Source organism: Protopterus annectens, chromosome 6.part0, assembly GCF_019279795.1.
Source record: "Protopterus annectens isolate FY-2018-M chromosome 6.part0, PAN1.0, whole genome shotgun sequence".
NCBI lineage: Eukaryota > Metazoa > Chordata > Ceratodontiformes > Protopteridae > Protopterus > Protopterus annectens.
The window spans coordinates 1,996,623,027-1,996,640,882 of NC_056737.1; the positions used below are offsets into that span (position 1 = coordinate 1,996,623,027).

General features: G+C 41.8%; 1 protein-coding gene across 1 annotated transcript in view; it reads right to left on the reverse strand.

Annotated features, from left to right (window-relative positions):
• Positions 1-17,856, reverse strand: part of AGPS (alkylglycerone phosphate synthase) — a 1,624,661-nt gene that overhangs the window by 1,027,332 nt on the left and 579,473 nt on the right. The window contains exon 7 of the mRNA XM_044075311.1: positions 5,468-5,547. Coding sequence (XP_043931246.1) covers positions 5,468-5,547 — 80 coding nt within the window. The remainder of the gene's footprint in view (positions 1-5,467; positions 5,548-17,856) is intronic.

The window sequence follows — 17,856 nt, forward strand, 5'->3', positions numbered from 1 at the left end:
AGTGACGGGTTGACCTCCGGTGTGGAACACCTGTTGCTCATGTTGGTGATGACCAGGTCCAATATGTTTTCACCTCTGGTAGGGGAGTTTACCAGCTGATCCAGGGCATTTGAGATGATGAATTCCAGGAAGCGCTGGGCCTGGGAATTAGTACTCGAGTAGTTTTCCCAGTGAATTGTAGGGTAGTAGAAATCACCCAATATCATAGTGTTTGGTAGGACCTTCATGTTTTCCAGTGTCTTCAGAAAGGTGGAGTGGTGGTCCTGGCTCATGGAGGGTGATCTGTAGCAAGCCATAATTTGCATTGCTGATTTGCCCAATGGTAGTTGTACATGGATGATCTCAGAGGTATCATGCTGCACCACTAACCTGGAGGTGTAGGTATCCTTGATGAATATGGATACACCACCTCCTTTTGTGTTTCGGTCCGTGTTCTGTGGCCGAAACGTGTGGTATGAGTTGTAGCCCAGTAGTGCTGGGGTGCTCTCTGGAGCCTTGAACCAGGTTTCAGTTACTGCACAGATGTCGACGTTCTCTATACTGAGGCGTGCTTCGAGCACGTGCATTTTGAGATTTAAACTCCTGGCATTGAGTAGCATAACCCTCAGTTTTTTGTTAACTGTGCTGTTTACGGAGGTGGGTCTGACTTTTGAGCCTTGCCTAAAAAAGGCACTATGGAGGCAGCAAGGGCCTTGGCCAGTATTCGAAAGCCTAGGGGTGACAGGTGCAAGCCGTCTTTTGCGAAGCAACGCGGCTTGTCGAGCATGTCGTCCCAAGCTGACAGACACTGGATCCCCTTTGAATGAGACCAGAAGCTTAGCCAATTGTTGAAATTGATCATTTTTTCTTTATACTTAGGTATCATTCTTGATGAGGGCAGGATGCTACTCAGAGTCAGGGTCATACCAGCCTGGGCTACATGATCAGAGAGCTCTTCCATGTCTCTTTTCATGTAGTCCAGGGAGGTATGTCTCACACCAAAATGAACAATGACAGAGTCATATTTGTACTTGTTCTGGAGTGACCTGAGTGCCTGTGTTATGTGGCGGATTCTGGCTCCCAACAGGCAGCTAACAGTAACCGTTTGCTTGTCCAGCATAGTGAGTGGGACGTCAGTGTGCCTGACTATAAAGTCACCTACTACTAGTGCGTTAGGTATGTTATTTCGCCTTAAGGGCTGTGATTGTGCGGCACACTGATTTTGTGTTTTATGTGTTGTCTGGTTTGTGACTGGAAGTGCAGGTTGTTTGGGTGTCTGCTTTGGAGGTCTCTGATGCTTTTGTAGGTTTTTATTTAGAGCCTCAGAGTATGACTTTGTGTATTTATGTGTATTTTTTGCCAGTGCTGTTTTAGTAGGTCTGTGTGCGGCTGGAGTTGTGGTGCAAGTATTAACCTTTTCCTCTTGACTGTCTGTTCCAGTCTTGGGTGGAGACAGCTTAGCTTCCAGTTTGGTTGTATAATTGCATCTCTCACATATGTTAGTACTTTGTGGTAGGAGGAGAGGGTTGACTGTGTACATGAGGCAGTTGTAACATTGCCTCAGGATACCCAGATTCACCAGCTGGACTGGAGAGTGCACCTGAAGTTGCCCTTTGGTCATGCCTGAATAGTAGGGTGAGCTGCTTAGTCGCTTGGTTGGTGAGGGGTGAATAAAGAGCCTTGCCCTGCTGGGCAATAAGTGTCAGGGGTATATTAGTGCTTGCTATTAGGTCTGAGCAAGTGCTGGGCTGTAAGATGCTTTTTGAGTGCTTAGGTTGAAAGTTAGACTAGTTTCAAGGGAAAAACTGAAGAGGAGACTTAGTGGAGCCGGGAATAATTTAACCGTAGCTAACCGCAAAACCATGCAAACGCGGTTTTTATAGTAGGGAAATGAAAGAGATAGCAATTAGCCCAAAATGGCCAATAAACTACTAACGTCTGGGCTGGAACCACTCCTCCAGGGACAGATAGGTTGCTCAAAGCCCCCCCCCCCTCACAGGTGAACACAGAAACTTCCTTCTATCCAAGTAAGGTATGGGCAACTCAGAAACTATTATCACAGCCCTGAATTCAGCGCTAGCCTGAAAACTGGACTATACTAGCTTAGAATTTTTATGTTTTTTTTTGTTTTTTTTTGAAAAGATAAGGCAAAAACAGTAAAAAATGCGCTTAAAACAGCTTTAAACGACTACAAACGATCAGAAAAGGCTATCGCACTTTAGTGTGTAGCCTGCAACAGTTAAACAAATTATTTAAACAAAAAACAACTTTTTAAAAGTGCAGGCAGTCAAATAAGTACAATATGTGAAAAAAAACAAGCTTTTAAATCACAATAAATGCTGGAAAATCTGCGTTTAGGCGGAAAACACTAAAGTACAGCTGATTTCAGGTAGATGTTAGCCAGCCAAAGCTCTGATATTAAGCAGAGATAACTCAAAATGTACCACTTATATAAGGCAAGACAGATTGTCACTGATGAGCTGAAACTACCCCCCACTGCTATCAATGGCTACACAGAAATTCTAAAAAGTACTCTGTAGAGAGATAGCCACAACTTCAGTTGAGTTAATATTCAGTGAAAAACACAAATAAATAAATTAAATACAGTACTATATGCAAAAGAGCAGATAAAAGTGTACTTAAATTCACTTATACGTCCAGCTGATTTCAAGTAGATGTTAGCCGGCCAAAGCGTTACAATGTTTTTAACTAAAACACCATAATTCTTAACATAGAAGTAATATTATATTAGCAAGTTACTGCCACCTTCTAATTTTACAAACCTCCTCTAAAAACATATTTACAAATATTTTTCTTCATAATATCTAGGCCTTTTTTCACATTGGTTTTGTAATGCCTCTGTCTGAAAGGCAGAATGTTCATTAACAGTGAAAAAAGAAGGCTTATCTTAGTTTTGACAATGGACATGCCTCATTCACATCTACACAACAGAGGTTATTCTGAAATTAAAGCAGGCCTTTTTTTTGTCTGCAACAGTTCTGAATAGCAAATTATGGCAGTTGGGCAGAGGATTAAGATTCTGAGCTGTTAAAAGAGCTGCTACCTGTAGTCTGGGGTACAGAGTTTGATTCCTTTCAACTCCATTTGCCTAGTTTATGACACCGAGCGTCATGCAGTAAAGTAAGCAAGTGGGTATTTATTACCAAGAAGAAATACTGCATAGAAAGATAAAGCCCTGACTACAGCCCATCAGACCTGGGTTCAATTAATGGCTCGTCTGACTAACAAAGTGGCAGGGAAGGGATGTAAATGCCCATCCTAGGTGGGAAGACACTCAATATGCTCCATAAGGAGGGGTGTGGTCCAAAGAGGGGAGTTGCCCTCGGATATACATAATGGTGTGTGGAGAAAGGGAAGTTGGAAAGTCATGAAAAAAAAATGCCCCCCCCCCCCAGATGGAAACAAAGAGGAGTCGAGCCCCAAGACACCCTCAAGAGCCACAACCAGTCCCAGCTAAAACTGAGGAAGTCTGGGGGGGGGGGGTTGGAGAATAGCTGGTAGACCCAGCCTGGATGTTGGGTTCTGGGGGCCAGGTCAGTAACAATGAGGTCTGAGGGGACCAAAAAAAAAAAGTAAGTAACTGCATTGCTGCTAAAGATAATTCCACCCAATGGGCTTTCAAGTGTCCCTACGTACATGGAGAGTGCTCCACATGTTCAGCACTTGGTCAGTCTGTAGCTCTCTCTTTTGCTTCGAGAATCATTCTTTAAGCTGTCTGGGAGTCATCCATACTGAGCTTCAGATGATATGACCTTCTTTTTGTGCACATTTCCTGAAGGATAATTTACATTTATTTTTTGATTTTAGTACCAAGTGTTACATAAACTTTCCATCACATCCCAACCTCTTTTTTTCCCTCCTGGGTATACTTCAGTTATTCTTCCCAATAAGTTCTAATGTCCTTGGTAAACCAGGCTTCTCAGTTACAGCTACAACTTACATTTTTTTTTCTTTCACAGACTAGCACTGCACCAACATTCAATAAATTCCCCAAAGCTGAAGTACTTTTATTTGACTTAAGAGGTTGACTGAAACAATTTAAAGATAAGTGTTGCTCCCACTCTACTATTTGAATATTAAAAAGGATGGGAACTTTACATGTCGGTGGTATCACATCAGAAGACAATATATGAAAGGGAAACTTCAACATACTTGGACACAGTTATGTTTGCATTTCAAGAATAATGGCATTTGTCTCCCTCAATTGCAGGCTTTAGCTTTGGTTTCTCAGTATAAGCTGCCTTAAGAGGTCCTGTATGTTGGCAGACACTGAGGACCTCCATTCAGTTAATGGGAACCTCTTTAAGAGCTATTAGAAAATGGACACCTTAATCCTCCCCACTAATGATAAAAAGGGCATTTGCTACAGACCACTTAGAGGGGAATCTCCCAGCCAGCTAACATCACAGTGGTTTCATTCCAGAAGGACATGCCTAAAGCTGACAGCTTTGTGCCTTCCAGTGGGGATGTGTTGGGGGCCTTTTCAAAAACAATTCAAAGGAGGGGTGGCACTGTAAAAGCATCTCTCTGATCTTGGTGGTGTTAAACCTTAAAAAATCCACTAATTCAATCAGTTTGTCACAGTTTAGTATTTCTTCTCCTTCAGACATTTTTGGAGTACCTGCAGTTCTGCAACAGTGCTTTGTGGCTTTGCCTGATGCCTCTGTGGCATAACATCAGGCATGCACCTTCATCTGAGTTATGTAATCTCGCAGAAATTTAGATCTACACCACATTATACAATGGGTAAGCTGCCACCACGAGAAAAATATGAGGTCCTTATCTAAAATTCTTAAAAGCAGGCTGATGCACTGGACTGATGACGGTCTGTTCAGCATATACATCAGAAGCACATTATGGAAAACATTTACACTTGCCTCCCTTGGTTTATTAACTAAAGTGTGAGATCTGTTGAACCCTGCTGAATTTATTGGTCTGACGCCTCTTCCCCAACATAAACTCGTAATGCAGTGACTGTGATACCACAGCTAGTCATGTGGCAACAGATTATAATGATACAACAGAGGACTATGACTTTAGAGAGGGAATAAAAACTTAATTAAATTACACAGACAGTCATAGCTCAAAAGACTCTTTATGGAGCAAGGATATATACTCATGAGCATTGACAGAGAATTAGAATCCTTTAAGAATGACATACATCGGTATTTACATACAACCTACACATGAGCTGCAATACAAAAAAGTAGAATAAAATCCACAGACCACCAGGCTAAAACAAGTACTTCTTTAATGTAGACGTTAGCCCTTTCAGGATAAAACCCTTCTGCAATACTTCCACTTACTGTTTTTAGTCTTTTCTCTCCAAGATGTGTGCAACTCTTTAAAATGAAATAATGTCTGTATTTTATTCAAATATCACATATTTTGTGAGCAGAATAATGTACAGAATACATATTTTACATGCACACAAACAAGCACTGAGACAAGAAACATTCATACATACCATCTGAGAAGTATCCAAGGAAACAATGGTTCTCGTCTCATCTGCAGGGCACTCCAAAGCATTAGAGACACTAGTACCTCCTAGAAGTGAGGAAAACATGCCAATTTACTGAATTTATATTGAGTTTGCTTTCAGCCAACTTATGACTTCAGGGAAACCATCTTCACAGTTTGCAGTACAGATGTTACCCAGGCCGACCTGAACAGCAAGTTATGCAATGTGAACAAAACTTCAGAGATTATTAAACAGAGATATGTTACTTGCTCCGTAAGACAGTATCCCATGTATACATTACAAACAGGATAAATTCCTCAAATAAGCTCATCATTCAGAATTGTAATACTACTGTGAGCAACTGCACTGCATATATAAAACTACGAAGAAATACAAATCTATAAATAAACATTAAAGATGTGCACTAATTAAGCCAGCCTATTAAACAAAGGTCTGTTTAGTGTGCTAAACCTATCCAGCACACAGAGAAACAATGAAAGCAATTAAACTAAATATCACTATCCTGTCTGTACTTGCCAGCTCCAAGCTATTTGCTGAATCCAAGGCCTGGCATAACATGAAAATAGTATACCCAACATGAAATGGACAGATAAAAAATCTTGAGCAATGTACAGGAAATAGTTATGCTTTTAGGTACACTATAAATGATTTCTTTTAGAGAACAGAAAACAAAAGAGAATGGGAAAATGGCTGAATGGATGACCGTAAATATTTTCTATACTAGTTTATGTTATACAAGTCTACGTTTGTGACTGCAAACATCGATCTTTTACAAGGAAAACTATATTGCTATGGTCACTCTCAATGGAAGAACAACAATTTATACAGAGTCTGCTGTAATGATCCCAAGAGGACCAGATGAACCTATTTTTGGAAATGATTTTGCAGGAATGCAATGCCAGTTTTTCCATCTGGTCTTGGCTGCACATCTAGGAAGTAATGCAGTTTAAAGATGGCATAGCTCTCCATAACGTTAACTGACATACTTCTAATAAGCAATTGCTGTGTTTCCTGGACACAGTGGGTCCAGAAGCCACATGACAGATTGCCTTGGAAAACCAAAACTAAATGCAAAAATCTATGGAAAGGAATGGTTTCTCGGAGTTGTGAGTCATTCTGTTTGTCTTGTCATAAGTGAAAAATTAAAAGTGGAAAATTCAAATCATTTAAGTATGACAGTAGAAGATAAACATACTTTCTATCTACATTACAAAGCATATGCTCCTCTAAACAATGAAGTGCAGGATGGGTGGTTTAAATGGTGCCCAGTTACTACTTTAGAGCTGAACTCTCCACAGATACAGAACGCAGTTTAGTACTATACAGAAAATCTAGTTATGCTCACTAGAGAAAGCTTCTAATGACCAAAAAGCCTCTTTGCAGATGCAATTACAATTAAAATGTACTTAAGATGACACATTTTAGCTGAATAATGTCTACAGAGGGTCACCTGATTATGTAGAGTGAGCATGTTTCAGAAAAGCAGCAAGTCAAATTGCAGAGAGGACAACGTGTAAAGCTCTCAAAATTCATAAAACCAGAAAGCAAGAACAGCGTTTTCTCTTTAGCTGGTGTGGTGCTTAATAGTCTGCAGACTTAGAATACAAGGTGAATGAGGCAAACTCTTGCCATGAATAGAAAAACATTTTATAAATTTGTTAGGGAGCAGCAAAAATCCAACGGCTCCCCACAGAAATAAACATGAAAGAAAAGTGGATGAACAGCGACCATGAGAACAAAGAGGTAATGAACATATACTTCCACTCAGCACTCACACATATGGTAAGCACCTAAACCAAACAAGAAAAATATTACTGATAAGAGGTTCATACCATTCTTTCACACAACAAATTATGAATGAGAATGTAAACAAATCTGGATGAAACTCACCCTTTAACTCTGAAGGAGTGAAGTGTACAGCTACAAACATTTCAGAAAGACAAGGTGCTTGTGAAAGACTAGACAATGGTTACAGTATATAAAAGCTATAGGTTCATAGGTAGGTACTAGGCTATTGGCCCTGGGGCCTATACAAGCCCAGCCAAAAAGGTACCCTGGTTTTGCCACCCAAGAAAATTATTTTCCTTCCCATCCAATCATCAAGATTTTTCTTGAAGAGTGCTAATGAGGAGCATTGTTTGATTTACATAGGTAGTTTATTCCAGAGTATGGGAAGTCTCTGGGACAGGAATCTATCCCTCTGGCATGTTCTGTTTATTGTGGTGAGAAGGTTTAGGTCCCTAGAGCATGTAGCTCGAAGGGATTGGGATTTCTTTAAGTGGAGCATGTCCAACAGCTCTGGGTTTGACATACCTTTGTATGTTAGGCAGACCACCTCTGAGTAGGCGATATGCGACAGAGTAAAGCTGAAGTTTTTTTAGATGGTCTGCATACGGCATCTGTTTGAGGCCGGTAATCCTCTTTGTGAGGTATTTCTGCGGCCTTTCCAGTTGTTGTAGATGTCTTGTGAGGTACATACCAAAAGGGGTGTTGTACTCTATAATGGGTCTAATGAGTGACGAGTAGAGAGGAACAATGACCTCTTTTTTTCTGGATGAGAAACCTTTTGTGATGAGGTGTGCCACGTAGAAGGATTTCCTGACTACTGTGGCGATGTGATTATCAAAGGAGAGACTATTGTCCACCTGTGTCCCAAAGTCTCTTATCACACTTTTGGTGTTAAGTATACTACTGCCTATATTGTAGTTCATGGGTACAGAGGGATGACAATGCAATTTTTGGCACTGAGCCTGAGGTCATGGCTTTGACACCAGGCATCTGTCTCAGTGAGGCCCTTTTGTAGGATGTCCACATCGTTAGGAGTTTCGATTATGGCTCCTAGTTTGCAGTCATTTGTGAACTTCGTTACCCAAAGACCTTCTATGTTAGCCTGTACTTCAGAGAAGTAGATACCAAACAGGAGAGGGGACCCAGGACAGAACCCTGTGGTACTCCACTTGTCCCTGGTCTGAAGTCGGATTTGGAGTCTGCTACTTTCACAGTGTGGGTTCTGTCAGTGAGCCAGCTGGCAACCCATCTTTTGACATAGGGATTTATACCTAGTTTAGTGAGTTCATCTATAATTCCAGAGTGGGGGATGGTGTTGAAAGCCTTGGCAAGATCTAGATAGGCTGTGTGAACCACCTTACCCTCGCCTACGGCTTTGGTGACTGCTTCAAAGTCGTCTATCAGGTTTAGGAGACATGATCTGACTTTTACAAACCCAAACTGGGTGGGGACCCGAGTTTGGAGATTACCAATGTCTTTGTTTATAAGTTCCATGATGATACGTTCCATGGCCTTGCAGACCAGGCTCGTCAGGCTAATGGGGTGGTAGTTCCCAGGGTCCGTGGTGGCTCCCCCCTTTTGGAGTGGGATAACCGTCGCTGTGCGCCATTCAGCAGACACAAAGCCTGAGGTGAGGCTATGACTGAACATGGTACTTAGGTGGGGTGCCAGTTCGTTCTGTAGTTCATGTAAAACGCAGCCTGGGATGTTGTCTGGTCCCAATGATGCTGTGTTCTTGGCTTTGGAGAGTGTGGTTTTTACCTGTGCAGCCGTGATTACAGGAACTTTGCATTCTTCCGGTATAGAGATGGGCTCTTTAGGGGGTGAGAGGCGGGTAAAGTTAGCACTGAACCTATCTGCCAGGATGTTGGCAATATCAGTTGGGTCTGTATATTCAGTGCCATTGTGCTATAACTCAAAGCAGATCTGAGTGTTGCCATTGAGATTCTTGACATAGCTATAATATGCTTTGTGGTTGTCTTTAGAATCAGTGGCAATTTTGTTTTCGTAACTAGCTTTGGAGGATTTTATCAGGGATCGCAGCTTCTTACTGAGGCTGACCAGGGAGCTCCTCCACTCATGGGATTTTACTCTCTTTTTGCAACAGTTTCTTCCTTCTGTTGTACAGCTTGTTTATGGCAGGGGACCACCAGATTGGCTTCCTTTTTTTGGAGGTTAGCATCTTGGTTCTGTTTGGTATAGCACGATCCATGCACTCGTGTAAGTGCTTATAAAGTGCAATTGTGTAGGAGTCAGTAGTCGTAACTGTATTGCTCATCTGCATGGGTGTCATGAAGTTCACCACTTCTGTCTTAAGAAGCATGAAGTTGGCTTTGGAGAAATTTTTTACCATGGCTTCCTTAATGGAGGGTGGGGGCAGGATGTGGGTATCTAGGGTAATTAGCTTATGGTCGGATCAGACCAATGAGGCATTGACTTCAGGTGTGGGACACCGGTCATTCATGTTGGTAATGACAGGATCTAGGATATTGTTGCCCCTGATGGGGGTGTGGATAAGTTGATCGAGGGCATTGGAGTTTATGAATTCCAGAAAGCATTGAGCGAAGGAGTTGGTACACAAGTAGTTTTCCCAGTTAATGGTGGGGTAGTTAAAATCGCCCATTATTAGGGTGTTTGGTTGAACCCTAATATTTTCCAGTACATCAAGAAAAGAGGAGTGGGAATCCTGGGGCATGGTGGGGGATCTGTAGCAAGCTACAATTTGGATTGCAGTTTTGCCCAGAGTTAGTTGCACTTGGATAACCTCGGCTGCATTATGCTGAGCAACTAGCCTGGAGGTGTGGATATCCTTAATGAATATGGACCCACCTCCACCTTTGGTGTTCCGGTCCAGGTTACATGGCCAAAAAGTGTGGTATGAGTTATAGCCTGGTAGTGCAAGGATGCTCTGTGGAGCCTTGAACCAGGTCTCAGTCACTGCACAGATATCAATGTTCTCCATTTTAAGGAGTGGCTCGAGCAAGTGCATTTTGAGATTTAGACTTACAGCATTGAGTAGCATCACCCTCAGTTTTTGCTTGTCTGTTCCTGTTACGGTGGTGAATTTGTCATTTGAACCTTGCCTAAAAAAGACACTATAGGGGCGGCAAGAATCTTAGCCAGTATCCGGAATCCCAGGGGTGACAGGTGCAGGCCATCTCTGGCAAAGTATCGTGGTCTGTCGACCATGTCATCCCAGGCAGACAGATACTGGATCCCTTTAGAATGACACCAGAAGCTTAACCAATTGTTGAAGTCAATCATTTTGTCCTTGTACTGCGGCATCATTCTGGGTGATGGCAGAATGCTACTCAGGGCTAGGGTCATACCTGCCTGGGCTACAAGATTGGAGAGCTCTTCTATGTCTCTTTTCATGTAATCCAGGGAGGTACGTCTCAGGTCGTTCGCACCAACATGGACAATGACAGAGTCATATTTGTACTTGTTGTGGAGTGACCTGAATGCGTGGGTTATGTGGCGGATCCTGGCATCCGACAAGCAGCTGACAGTAACCTTCTCCTTGTTTAGCCTGATGAGTGGGACATCAGTGTGCCTGACTATAGAGTCACCTATGACTAGTGTGTTGGGTACTTTGTTTTGCCTTACTGGCTGTGGTTGAGTGGCACACTGAGTCTGCGGGCTATGTGTCATTTGGGTTGTGTTGGGGGGGGGTGGAGGTTGCTTGCATTTCTGCTTTGGAGGTCTCTGTTGCGTGAGCAGATTATTACTGAGAGCCTCTGCAAATGTTTTTGCGTTTCTATGTGTGGATTTTGGTGGTTTAGATTTAGTGAGACTATGTGATGAGTGTGGTGTGGTGCAAGTGTTTACCTTCTCCTCTTGACTGTTAAGTTAAGTCTTGGTTGGAGAGAGCTTTACCTCCAGTTTGGCTAAGTAAGTGCATCTCTCACAGGTTGTAGTGTTGGGTGGTAGGAGGAGAGGGTTGTCTGTGTACATGAGGCAATTTCTACATTGCCCCAAGATGCCCAGATTCATCAGATAGACAGGAGAGAACACTGGGAGCTGACCCTTGGATCTGCCTGAATAAAAAAACTATTTTCCTCTAGATAAGTGAGGAAAGTGAGTACAAGAGCTGCTTTTCTCTAAGCAAGTGAAGAAAGTAATTACCAAAACTGTTTTCCTCCAGGTAATGAGGAAGGTTGAGTGCTGTAGTAATTAGTAGGTTATTTAGTGCTTACAACAAGTTCTGAACAAGTGCTGATCACGAATAAGCAAATTCAAGTGCTAAAACTAAGAATCTGTATCTGGACTAAACTAGTTACAGGAAAGGGGGGGGGGGACAAGTGCAAATGCGGGCTTTTAAATCAGGAAGTTGAGAGAGATGGAAAAACTGCCCAAACGGCCAATAACTACAATTTCTGGGCCAGAACCACTCCTTATGTGGTAGATAGGTTACCTAGTGCTTACCACTCCCAATGATAAGCTAGAAGGCTTCCCTCCAGCACAGAAAGCTTGGGGGGGGCTCAGAAGCTTACATACAGTCCTGGATACAGCAAATCTGAATCTGGACTACACTAGTTACAGGAAAGGTAGGAAACAGGCTTAGATTTTTTTTTTTTTGTCAATATATACAGAAAAGTAGCATGCAGTGCAAGCTAGCACACTTGAGTATGTAGCAATGCTGGACCAAACAGTTTAAAAAAATGCAATTAAATTAAAAATGACTAAAAACAAGTGCAGAAGGAGTCTATTAGGTAGAATGAGGTAAAGAGATGGGACTGGGGGGAGTATCCCAGATCAAATCTACAGTGGGGCGGGCAACTGCAAAAGCCTGGAAATTTAAACAAGACAAGAATAGGGAGGGGTGGGTAGGAGAACACCAACACCTTCAGCAGAGATCTGAAAAACTATACAGTGAAGCAAAAATAACAATGCACAACTCTTAAGTCAGCCAGCAATGATATAAAATTAATCAAGCAACAATTAACAGTACACAACTCTGAAGTGCCAGAAAATATGCTTAGCTCTGTATATCTCCAGATAGTTTGAAGAGCACTCTGTCAGGACACAGGAAGGCTCCAGCCATGGCCGGCCTTAGGCATAGGCCAACTAGGCGGCCGCCTAGGGCACCACTCTAGTAGGGGCACTTTTCCAGTATTTATTTGGTGTAGGTAGACTAGGATGGGGGCACTAGATAGTGTGGTGGGGGCATAGCCGGCCTTAGGCATAGGCCAACTAGGCGGCCGCCTAGGGCGCTACTCTAGCAGGGGCACTTTTACAATATTTATTTGGTGTAGGTAGACCAGGATAGGGGCACCAAGTGGTGTGGTGGGGGGTGCCGTGGAGCCCTTTTGCCTAGGGCACCAGTTGACCTAAGGCCGCTCCTGGGTGGGGGCGCTGTGGAGCCCTTTTGCCTAGGGCATCAGTTGACCTAAGGCCGCTCCTGGCTCCAGCAATGATATGCAGACTGTTACTAATAGGGTCTAATTTTATGCAAGTAATCCTTGAGATAGTCAGGTAACACACAGGCTGTAAAACCAGTTATACCAACTTAAGACACAGCAGAAATAGGGGGAGGTGGGGAAAAACACCTTCATCAGAGATCTGAAAAACTATACAGTGAAGCAAAAATAACAGTGCACAACTCTGAAGTCAGCCAGCAATGATATAAAATTAGTCAAACAATTAACAGTACAAAACTCAAGTGCCAGAAAAATATACTTAGCTCTGTATATCTCCAGATAGTTTGAAGAACACTGTGTCAGGACACAGGAAGGCTCCAGCAATGATATGTGTGATGCCTTCAGCAATTGTGGTGAAGACAACAAAAAACTTTGCCTAGTTACATATTTCAATTGCATCAAGCCACCAGGTTTGAGATGCAGATGTAGCAGCATGTTTTGCTTAAAGCTCAAGTCTCATGGGGGGGGATGTTTTTCACTGGGGCAAGAGATGAAAAATCACACTTAAAGGCTGTTTTTTTCCTCCTGTCTCCTTCTAGCAATTGGTCATCTACCCTGGCTGCACAATTGCTTCACTCATTCCATTCGGCAATAGCTCTATGGCCCATTCATTCTCTAAGGATGAAGGTTGAGCACTCCATGAGCAGTGTTCTCATTTGCAAGGGGTCTAAAGGTTTTTTTCTTTTATGGCTCTAACAGTCTCACATCAGCTGTTTTCTCCAAGTTTTAGTAGTACTACTGCACACAAGGATACATGAACACCACACATACTAGTCATTGGTTTAGGCAATACTATCCCATTAGACTCTAGCTGTGGGGGATCTGCCTGTACAACTGAGGCTGGAACCACTACAGTGAACCAACCCCCCCCAAATGGGTGAGCCACCTTCAGTTGCTCACTCCTAGTCTCCCCATGCAGCTTCTCCATCACTAATGAAGCACTGGTTATCTGTGTTATTCTTAAGGCTTATTCCTCTACACTATAGGCCTGGTACATTTAAAATCTGCTTTAGCAGCTGGCCTGCTAGCAAAGGGATGGAGTTACTAACTACATACATCATGTGACCAGACGACCAATAAGGAGCTACTATATGAAGCAGCTAATGGCTAGCTCTCCCATCCCAATAGGGAAGTGCAAATACTTCACTCTTCAACACATGCTCCTTGTCTAATGGTGCAGAGTAATATACAGTATGCTTACACCACACTCCTTGCACTGGTTACTGGGGTAAAGTAAGACCAATAAAGCATGAAAGGAAGTATGCCTACTAGCAGGCCTGCACTGCAAATCCCAAAGCTAAGTCACCAAAAAGAGCTAGGAACTGAGCTACAAAAGCAGTAACCCTCTGCCTCCTGTTTCAATGCTGGATGCCCATTACATAAGTTATCATAAGGTGTACCAGTACAAGTGAAGGACAATGAATGCAAAACAGCTGGGGAGATTAACCCGAAGATAGCAGAATGGGCTGCTGGTACTACACTGGAGATCATGCAGAATAAAAGCAATGAAATAAAAGTAAACATAAGTGACAAGACTGGATGACTAATGACCAAGTGGAAGGGCCAAGGATGGAAAAAAGCCAGTTTTATCAGATTGGGCTGAGTCAAAGTTCCACCTTCCTTAAGATACTGGAAGAACAAAAGGACGAGTCACATGGTAGAATAGCGGAAGCCCCCAACAAAAGGGGCCTAATGAAGTACACAAATATGAAAGACTAAGAATTCAGAGAGAAAAAAAATCATACTCCTGGGTCCAAATGTTGAGCCTTTTCCAATTGGCCTTATCAATGACCCTTGTAAAAAGCATTAAGGAAGCCTTCAGAATCTTTCAGATCTCATCCAGAAACTCTGTTAATTGGATTTTTATTACTGGAAAAGGACATGATCATCTTTACACAGTTCCAAAGTTCCACTATTTGGATGGAATCATCTCTAGTGAGGCCATGATCTGAGGGGTCTAAAAACAGCATAACCTGGAAACCAATGACCACTGTTTCTGAAGTAACTTCACCAACTCATCTGCATGTGTGAGCTGACAGTCATGACTCTTTCTTCATTTCCCTCACCCCATCCCTAGTTTTTATATTTATGCTATCCAAACCCCACTCTCATCACCACTTAATTTCTCACGCCACCCTACTCTTCTCCCATTATGCAACAAACCTACCTTATCCTTCATTCCTCTCCTGTCAGCTTCACACATACTTTCTTACTTTTACTTACCCCCAAATAGGTTACTTACCCATTCTTCCTTCATTTGTCTTCATCTGTCACAATCTAAAAACTGACATAACTGATACTATTACTCTTTAACTTCTTCCTAATTATCTGCCTAGCAATATTCCAAAAACTGACCGGACTAAGCAGCCTTTTTAAAACACTTGCAGTCTCACATTTCGTAAGCGACTATTTTCTCTCACTAGACTATCCACCTCGTAGTACTACTAAACTAGCAAACTACGCACTTTCTCTCAACTCCAAAAAAACTCCAGCTTTACTCCGTAGCATATCACCTAGTCCGAGGTGATCTCTGCCTAACATATAAAGCTATGTCAAACCCAGAGCTGTTGGACATGCTACACCTAAAGAAATCCCAATCCCTCCGTGCTACACACTCTAGGGACCTAAACCTTGTCACCACAATAAACAGGACACGCTGTCCCAGAGACTTCCTATACTCTTGAACAAGCTACCCATCTATGTCAAGCAAAGTTCTTCATTAGCACTCTTCAAGAAAAATCTTGATGAGTGGATGGGAAACAGGAAATACACCTCAGGGATCACTTCTGTGTCTCTGCTGGACAGTGGCACAGGGAAATAACTTTCTTGGGTGGCATAAGCTATGGTACCTTGCTGGCTAGGCTTACGTAGGCCCTTGGGCCGATAGCCTAGTACCAACCTATGAACTGCTGTGGTCCTGCAGCTCCTAAATATTTTTCTTCTGCATCTTATAATGCTATCTATACTTTTCATGTACGTTCTTCATACTGTCTTACTCAGACCCCAGAGACTATTCGATAACATCTTCTACATTAAACACACCTTCTCCACATATCCTACTCGGTTACCATTTATATTACCCACTTTTTATTTTACACACTAGGTTTACACCCTTTCTACTTAGGTCAATTATTTCTTACTAATGAGAACACTGACATAAATGTCCCTGTTTGATGGCTCTCAGGAAACTAAAATATTTCCTTTGCCTAAAACATAATAAGTTCTTGTTTTCCTTCATGACTTTAATACATTGATAGAAGGCTTATAAAGCTGTAAAAACACTTTGCTTATTACCACCCTTCTATGTATTTGGAACATCTGATATAATCATGGTCTTCCATGATCTCATCCCCACACTCTATAGCTACAACGTTTCTTAGCACTGCCCATCTGAATATAGTCAGCATAAACAATAAATGGTCTAATTTAGAATTTTTGCTAAATCATCATCAATCCGGAATTATATCAGAACAAAATCATGGCATAAGTATAATTCCTGAATATTCCCCTACCACTGCTGATCTCTAAAACATTTACATGAACAACTCCAGAAACTGTAGAGGTGGTGGGACCCTGACACTTGCACAGAAGTTTTCTAAAATCACTCCCTTCTTATTTCTAAGAAATACAAGCAGTGAAAAAGACCTTAACCAGATCTTTCCCAAACTCATTTTTAGTACCCAAGCAAAAAAATAAAATAAAAAATAATAATAATAATAATAATAATTACTTGCCATGGTTTATGCTCCTCTCCCACATGGTACTGCAACTCAGAACATACCTCTACAAGTCTCTGATACTACTTAACATACTAAACTAGTCACACTTGGTGATTTTTATTAAGTGGGATAGTGAAAATAAGTTCATTCTTCATTGCTTCCTCTCCCTGTATAATCATACACACATGATTTTCAAGAGCACTAGGTTTAATCCAAACACAAACAAGTCTTCAATTACTGACAATATTAGTATTAATATTCCTAACAGACTCCATATTCTTGCCACCTCACCCACCACCTTAAATGACCATTCCCAACTGCTCTCCTATTCAAACTTGTAAAGCAGCAAAATATACTCCCCATCTTACTTCTAATAAGAACCATCCCAAACATACCAGTCAATAGTGTTAAACAGAAACTAACATATACTGAACCTCACCCAAGACCTTGCCATATTCTATAAGCTACTGTTCCCTCTACAAGGCAACCTTTTCCCTAAAACAGATTAATCTTAAAAAGTATAATGCTTCATGGATTGTTGAAGAACTATGTCACTTAATGAAAGAAATAGATCAGACCTGAAATCTCTGAAAAAATAACCCAAATGATTACAATACTTAATCATAACTTGCAATTAAAAAAACAATATTAGAGTCAAAACTAATGAAGTAAATGTCTCCTACCTAAGGCACATCCAGCTCACCCGTCTGCAATGGCAAAAACATTAAGGCTGTTGAATATACCCCCAGAGCAAAAGCTTTCACAAATCAAACTCTTGCGTACCAGTTCCACTTGATCTTATCTGGCAAATTCTTGAAAGCTTCGCTCTTCCTCAAACCACCTTTTCATACTTTTGCAAATAATCCCAATAGAACATCAAATACACTGTTTTACAATCTCATTGAGCAACCCCCTTTTTACTAAAACATCAATTCTTTCTAAATTGTAAAATGTCTTACTAACTTACATTACTGTTATAAGCCATATTTTCACAGTCCATCCCAAACAACCCCCCCCCCCCAAAAAAAATGGTTACACCCTGTGCGGCAGCAGCTCCTTCAATTGAACAGGAAAATGTGTCATAACTTGTCTTGTTTTATGTCAAAACTCATCAAAAAGAACAGAATCTGGGGCAAATACAGAAGGAAAACTAAGTTATGACAGAGACAGCTTACTGGAAATTCGAAACCTAAGCTCACAGTGAAGGATTGATGGGCTGCTGTCTGCAGGGCCTGTGAGGCCTACAACACCCCACGAACTACAGGAACTAGGAATTCTACTCAAACATGGTCCAAATTGCCTTGTTCAAGCAAAGCTACCACATACAGGAAGTGGAAAAGATGTGAAAATAACAAGGAAACGTGGCTCTCATGCTGGACTCTCTGCCAGGTTAAAAGCTAATCCATACAGGCCTCTACTCTCATCCTTGCTACTGGTCAATGTTCGC